This window comes from Scomber scombrus, chromosome 18 (assembly GCF_963691925.1).
Source record: "Scomber scombrus chromosome 18, fScoSco1.1, whole genome shotgun sequence".
In the NCBI taxonomy this organism is placed as follows: domain Eukaryota; kingdom Metazoa; phylum Chordata; class Actinopteri; order Scombriformes; family Scombridae; genus Scomber; species Scomber scombrus.
The window spans coordinates 26,007,217-26,014,716 of record NC_084987.1 but is presented as its reverse complement, the minus strand read 5'-3'; the positions used below and the strand labels follow the sequence as shown (position 1 = coordinate 26,014,716).

The 7,500-nt window shown below is 42.0% G+C and overlaps 1 protein-coding gene across 1 annotated transcript in view; it reads left to right on the top strand.

Annotated features, from left to right (window-relative positions):
• Positions 1-5,127, top strand: part of hoxb9a (homeobox B9a) — a 12,125-nt gene extending 6,998 nt beyond the window's left edge. The window contains 2 exon segments of the mRNA XM_062438580.1: positions 4,891-5,108; positions 5,110-5,127. Of these exon segments, the coding sequence (XP_062294564.1) occupies positions 4,891-5,108; positions 5,110-5,127 (236 nt within the window).
• Positions 5,128-7,500: the final 2,373 nt, after the last annotated feature.

The window sequence follows — 7,500 nt, the reverse complement described above, 5'->3', positions numbered from 1 at the left end:
ACGTGCCTTTGGGATATATGAGGGGTCAATTTCTGGAACTATTAGGGTGAAATTGCAAAGGGAGGTAGAAAGAGAGAAAGAGATGGGATGTGATATTAGTCTTGTAGCCGATTCGGTCACTGTTTCCATGCAAGCGGCATTCATCACTTTGGACACACATAGGCAAAGGCACACATTCGCCAACAATCGAACACATCATGTTGCAGGGCCAAAGGCTACAGCTGACAGATTTAGGGGGAATATCAGTCTTTATATGTATGTGCCTGTCCATGTCACATACATACCAGACATTGCTTCTGGAGCTACATGGATTTAGTCCAGAGAGAGAACTTCAAGTTAAGACTGTGTTCTCTGTTCCTTTCTGTCCGCGCTGTTTCTTCCCCCCCCCCCCCCCCCCCCCTTAGAGAAAAAGAAAAAGACGGACCTATCTACGCCGTCCACCACAACTCACGGCCCTCCTCCACCGCCCCTCACGCTCCCCCCTTCAACCGGTCCGTCATCCTGGGTGACAGCCACGGTCGCGCCACAGCTCTGAGGGTAATGGATGGTCTTGGAGGTGATTATACACCCGGGGAATGCAAAGCACCCACTTTACCGTGTGACAAAAGCACCCCCCCCCCCCCTTCCACCCCACCCCTCACATCCTCTCCTCACCTCTTTACCAGGCATTATTTTGCTCTGAGATGAAATCGATCCTCCTACATGCTGGCCAATGCTGGAGGAAATTGATTCCAGAGGGTATTAAGGACGTATTTACTGATGACGGTTGCTAACTAACTCGGGTGGCAGGGATTAGAGAGGGGAGGGCTATTTTTTTTGTCAGATCCACACAGGTACAGGGGTTTGGGTGATGTAGTGTACATAATTGGAAGCCATGTTGGCCTTGCAGTCTAGCGTCTATAACTAATATTGAGATTATACCACCAAACTGACAAGAAATGCTTCTCAAAGGATTCAGATGCCTTGACTTTTTTCTAAAAAGACTCTTTCATCATGGGGTTGCTCACATTTAGAAACCACCCTAATTGAGCCCGCACAGTCTCGATGTTTTTGTACATTTTAAACAGGAAATGTGTTTATCTTTTTGTACAAATTACGATCACGTCCTTAATTAGTTCCCCCCGATATTTCAGATGGAACTTCTCGTCTCTCTTTGAGAACAAACGTCTCCTTAATCTCTAGAACTGGACTGTTGTGTCAGTTGATTCGATTTTGCTGATGAATCTGATGTTCTTTCAGTCACGACACGCTCACATTTTCATTTCATGTTCATTTTTGTCCGAAAGTCAAAAACAGATGATAGACAAGACACGAGCAAACTACCAAAACTGATTCATTAATGAGGAACTGCTCAGTTTTGGGGTATATTTCTGCTTTTGGAACATGTCTTGTTTTGCTTGTATTGTGTCTAGGCTTTAAAGAATTATGGAAGAAAAAATAGTGGATGAAATGGTTGGAAAGACAAAATTAAAAATAGTCATGGCAACTCCCAATTATGACATACCATCAAACCAAGACAAACCACGTCATACTCTTCCTTTTTTTTCTTACTATTTAAACATTATGACTAACTATTGTGAAATGTGACTTAAGGGAAAACAAATTACTTAGTGTTGAATTATTTTATTTATTTATTTGTTTGTTTTGACATTCCAAACATTTTTATTTTTTGGCAGTAATGGGCTTCCATAAAGAATAAAAGCTTTGCATATGTATTTAAACCATTACAATTTAGAGAATAATCTACTCTAGCATAGAGCTACAGTAACACAGTTTGCTGCTCATGTTGCCACACAAAAACACTTCTTTGTTTACTACTAGAGGGGGGGAAAAAAATTAATTGCCATGGATGTCATCTGCATTTTTGTGAATTGGCTTGGCACAATAGCAACTATGATTGTCATGGCAGTAAAATATTACCAGTGAAATTGAAGACAGACAGTGCCTCCCACCCAAACTGGCAACTTTCAGTTTGGAAAAAAAGGCTGGTCCTCGGGGAGGGAAACACATATTCTAATTCTCCCTGCTTGGCGTCAAAAGGCGCTGAAGCCCATGACATGTGAGTGATAAGATCATCCCTTATGCCATTTAAGGCAGAAGACTGTGGTTGCGTTTCATATTTGAACATAAAATCTCCTTTATAACCCCTTGCCCCGCAGACCTGATCTGCTCCTGGCTGTGCATGCGACAATAAATCTCGTTTTTTTGCGATTAGACTGCAACAAGAGAAGCTTTTTGGCTCTAGGGTTGCCCTAACTGATTTAGATGGAGCTTATATTCCAAAATTCACCCTGATGGTTAGGACTGCATGTGCACTGTGTTTCTTTCAGTCTGACTTCCACTGCCTTAGGAAGGCTTTAACAAAAACAGCCAATGACTCTACATAAACCAACATTTTTTTTAAACTATAAATCCAGAGTGGAATCCCCTTTTGGAGTCACATTTGGATTGGAACTGCACTGCTGACTGAGATGGTGTCACAGATAAAAATGCAGTGAAGAAACAGCATCTTTAAAGGCAATAACACCATAGGGCCCTTTGTTTCTGCTTTACGTGTCTCTCCCCGCTGCTTTTCATCATCGTAGACAGTCTTTTATAGGTTTTATGAAGACATTTTTCATTTGTCTTAGCTGGTTATATTAACAACTAAGAAATACATGCATTCTCACTACAGCTACTTCCAATAGGAAGGCAGCAAATCAAAGCTTTATCTATGTACATTTTATTTCCTTTTCCATTTCACAGGCTGTAGAGAGTCTGTGAAAGAGTCTGTTTGTTGGCTTGACTGGGTTGTGATTGACAGGAGGCAGAGCTTTACTTAACCACAGGGAATGATTGCTCTTGGTTACAGGTTTTATTTAGAGGAGCAGAACTGGAAATGAACCAGAACCAGCTCTCGCCTCTCACAGAATGTGTTTTTACAGTTGTTTCAATGTTTATCTTCTGGTGTTTGTGATTTGTTTCCCTCTATAGATTGATACTCTAGATAACTTACAATTTAAGCTTGACTAAAAAAAAAATGTTAAGGGAATAGAAAGAGTCCAAATGAGGAAAGTGCTTTTTTTTCCTGTTTTAATGGTGGAGTTGTCCTTTAAAGAGCCTCGGTGCCGTGAGAGTCCCAGCAAGCTATCCTCGCAGTTGAGACTTCTCAGTGCTTCTCAGAGGCAAAAAAAAAGCAGATACCTCTCAGCTCTAAACCAGACCCAGCGTCCCAAAGAAGAAGTCTCTGCTAATTACAATCGGTCTGAAAGCCATAAAGTGGGGTGGAGCGTTGGTGGTGGGGTTTGTAGAGGGCGAGGGGGGGGGGGGGGGGGGGGGGGGGGGGGGGGGGGGGGGGGGGGGGAGAAGTCAGGGGTGGCCTGGCAAACAAGAGCAATATGAAAGAAAAGGAAAATAAGAGACATGACAAAAACATGAGACAATGATTCATAATTTTGTTGAAAATTAAGACCGACGCGTCTAGTTTGTTATTGATTATTATAAACAGGAGTTCCCACAATGGAAGAAGAGGTTTCTATTGTATTTTTCCCAAGCGTGTTGAAACTGCTGAATGTCAACAGAAATCCTCCATTGTATCACGTGAAGTCTCTTAATGACTCTGACTGCAGAGTTTTGCAAAAAAAAAGTGCTGCTGTAAAGAGAATGTGACTCTTCATTAGTTCACGTGTGTGTTTATTTAAGAGGAAATGTGTAGCGTTGCTCATTGTAACGAGTCCAGTACGATCTGATGTGTCAAATGTGTGAAATAAGAAATGGAATGTGTGTAAGCTTAATGAAAGGCGAAGGGTGCGCACAACACAAGAAGTGTTTTTTTCTCTCTCCTCTAATCCCACCAGGCCATAAATTTCCCGCCGCTTATTAATTTTGGAGCAATCATAACTGACGCAGTGACAGCGTGCATTGCTGCAATGTAATCCTCACGCCAAAAAAAAAGAAAAGGAAGGGAGAAAAAAAAGCCAGTATTAGCCTGTGGAACATCTTCTCATATGTGTTTCTTGCTGTCATCACGAGAGAGAATTTTCTGCTCCCGTTTTTGGTCACAATCTGATTTAACCACACACACACACACACACACACACACACACACACACAAACACACATAACCGATGCTCTGAATGACCCTGCTTCAATTCTGTTATCACGAGTCGGTTGCTAACGTTACCTTCACGATTAGAGCATCCTCTATTTATCCGATGAAGGTCACATTCAAGCAGAAACCTCCAGAAACAAGTCAGATATCTCCTTCAATTACTGTAGATGAATATACAGTGTGTAATTAAGTCTGGCCGTCAGCCACTGGAGGCTTTAAGTTGAGTTATAGCTTTTTCTTATTGGACGGTTGCTTAAATTGGGAATTCAATTTATTCCGTTTATTATGCATAGAATCAAGTTTTAAGCTCCTATAATGAGTTAAATGTTAAAAGTGAATATCCTCGAGATCATAGTGTGTTTTATCTATTTTTAGTGTTTAATTTGCCCATGGAGGTGATCTGTTCTTGTTCCTCTTCAAAGCTGCAAGTTGGACGCAGCAGGCTGTCTGTCTTTCCACGTGGTGTCAAATAAAACGGCCACGGATCCACTTGTGTCAAAAATGCGGCCCTGTTGACACCACCATAAAACCAGTTTACGCACTTAAGTGTCAATTGCAGAGTCAGGTGGGGTGGTTTTTTTTACGCACGAGGTTGTGCCACTTTTACGCACAGGGAGACTTACTCAATTAGATGTTGGTGTGTTTTTTATTTTATTGTTGGAGAACAGAGAGTTCCAAATAATATGTGAGCATTTATCTAATTCTTGTCTTCCTTTGCTCTCTCTCTCTCTCTCTCTCTCTCTCTCTCCCTTCACTCTCTCTCTCTCTCTCTCTCTCTCTCTCTCTCTCTCTTCCTCCAGCTGACCCCTCGGCCAACTGGCTGCATGCGCGCTCATCCCGGAAGAAGCGGTGTCCATACACCAAATACCAGACGCTGGAGCTGGAGAAGGAGTTCCTGTTCAACATGTACCTCACGCGGGACCGGCGGCATGAGGTGGCACGCGCGCTAAACCTGACTGAGCGACAGGTGAAGATCTGGTTCCAGAACCGGAGGATGAAAATGAAGAAACAGAGCAAGGGACCAACCCAAGGACTAACGGGACTTGCGCTTGCGTGCGCACGCACACACATATATATTCAGAAAACGCACATGCACGCACGCTCGTTCACACCATGTATCCAACTTCGAGTCCCCCTATTTCTTATGTCGACAACACACATTGCCTTCATATGAACTGCATAATACAGACACACACATACACACACATACTGATACACACGCACACACATCTTGCTGTTTTCAATTTGTTTTACCTTCAAGCACTACCACGTGAGCTTCCTTCCAATCACGCCCGATCTATACAACTGATCAATGGCTTTATTGATCGCTAAGAGGCTATGAGGACGCCGCCACCTTTACACTGAAGTCTGATGTTCAGTAATGGAAGGAAGGAGGCTGAAACTTTGGATTCATTTGAGTCTGTGGTCATTGAAGACGATGGTTTTAAAAAACTCGCAGACCAATAACTATTCCTCCCGGACTTCCTCTCGGACTCCAAACTTGCGGATTGGACTGTTTGTCTGATGAACTGACAGCTGTAGTTTGGCCTGCGGTCTTCATATTTTTCATATTAGGCTATTAATTAGACTTTGATATTAGGCAACATAATGAAAGGGGAAGAAAAGCAGCAGCAAACCGCTAAGTGATGCTACAACAGGATGGAGGGAGGGGCAGAAAGACAGAGAGAGAGAGAGAAAAAAAATAGAGTGAGAGAGGTATTTCTTTTTTTCCTCAAGCAATACACTTCCTTTTATTAGTTATTTATTGTTACGTCGCTGACACCGGAGGCGCGCAGAGGTGCTGAAACCGGGGTTTCACGTGGCCATTAATAAGCACGAGGAGCAGAGGAGAGGGGGGGTGCAAGCAGACACACACAGCAGTGTCCATCTTTCTTTTTCTTCTTCTCCCCCTTTTTTTTTTGTTTCTCTCGTTGCCTGCAGAATTTGATTAGAAAGCTCCTGATGTTCAGCGTTGATACGAACACCAGGCCGCCCGTTTGTTTCCCGGTTGTCTGGTTAAAGTAATGAGCAGATACCGATGAGAGGGAGGGTGAGGCGTGTTACCCTCGACTCAGCAACCGGGGATCCGATTAGGCTGAAGTCAATATCCTGGATCCCTGCCTCTCCAGTTTTTCTCCAGATGCTTTATGCACTGCAACGGCGGCTCATCTGGCGGCCCTGTATCGGCTATCGATAACCCCACCACCACCACCACCTTCTGCGTCACATGAGGCTGGGGTCTATTTGATAAGAAGCACAGCGTCCACACGGCAGAAAGCACCAGATGTTTGTTTATTTTATTGTTTTCATTTATTTTTTTTAAATACCTTCTTTGAAATATAGGAGTTAAAGCATAACATACCAGTTTCAGTTCAATCCAAGTTTTATCCACATGCTTTTCTGGTTGCTTCGTCTCCATTTTTGACCCTGTTGTCTCTCCATACAAACATCATTAAACACTCATAGAGGTTTCTGGAAGTTCTCACTTAGTTAGGACGATATAAATCTTTCATGGCTGCTATTTCTTTTAGGTTAGTTCATTTCTTGAAAGCACCAGATGTTTGTTTATTGTATTATTAGTATTATTAGTATTATTATTATTATTATTATTTTTTTTTTTAAATCAATTCCACTCCAGTTAAACTAACCCATGTTTTATCCACATGAACATCTGACCTGTTTTGCTTTTCTGATTGCTTATTCTCAAATGTTCGACCCTGATTTCGCGCCCTACTTTCCCAAACACCGTTACACTCTTCTAGATGTTTCTTGAGGTGTTGAGTTATTTCATGGCTGCTATTTCTTTAGGTTGTACAGCGCTAAACAATAATCTCTCGGTCACCATCTTCCAACCTATTTTTTTTTGTTTTTGTTTCAACGTCGTTCTTGTGTTTTGCTTAATAAGAAAGAAACAGCTCTATTTTTATACATACAGTATCTTGTGTATTATCTGCTATGCAAGGCGGGTTTCTTTCTCCTGGTAGGAAACGTAGACGACGTACATATAATAATGGCTGTTTCCAAACAAACCTGGAACTGAAGAATGAACGTAACACCCAGACGTTTACAGACATTTTTTTTTTTTTTTTTAAATCGCTGGACGGGTTTTTTTTGTTGTTTTTTTGCCTGCAAAAAATGATCTATTACAAGTTTATATCGATCAACAGAACATTTAAGATTTATTCCCGAGCAATACATTTAATAGCTCTCAGTATTATGTGGTTAGACTTCAGTTTATGCAGAATTTTATTGATCTAAAGTGTTAAAATATGAAGAGGCCATGTACGGAGGCCGGCGTGCTACTATGGCATTATTTGAAGTGTCGGCGTAGTTAAATAGCGTCCGATGGCAGTTTTATGGACGGATCGTAAACAACACATTGGCTTTACAACGTTTACGTGTGTGTGTGC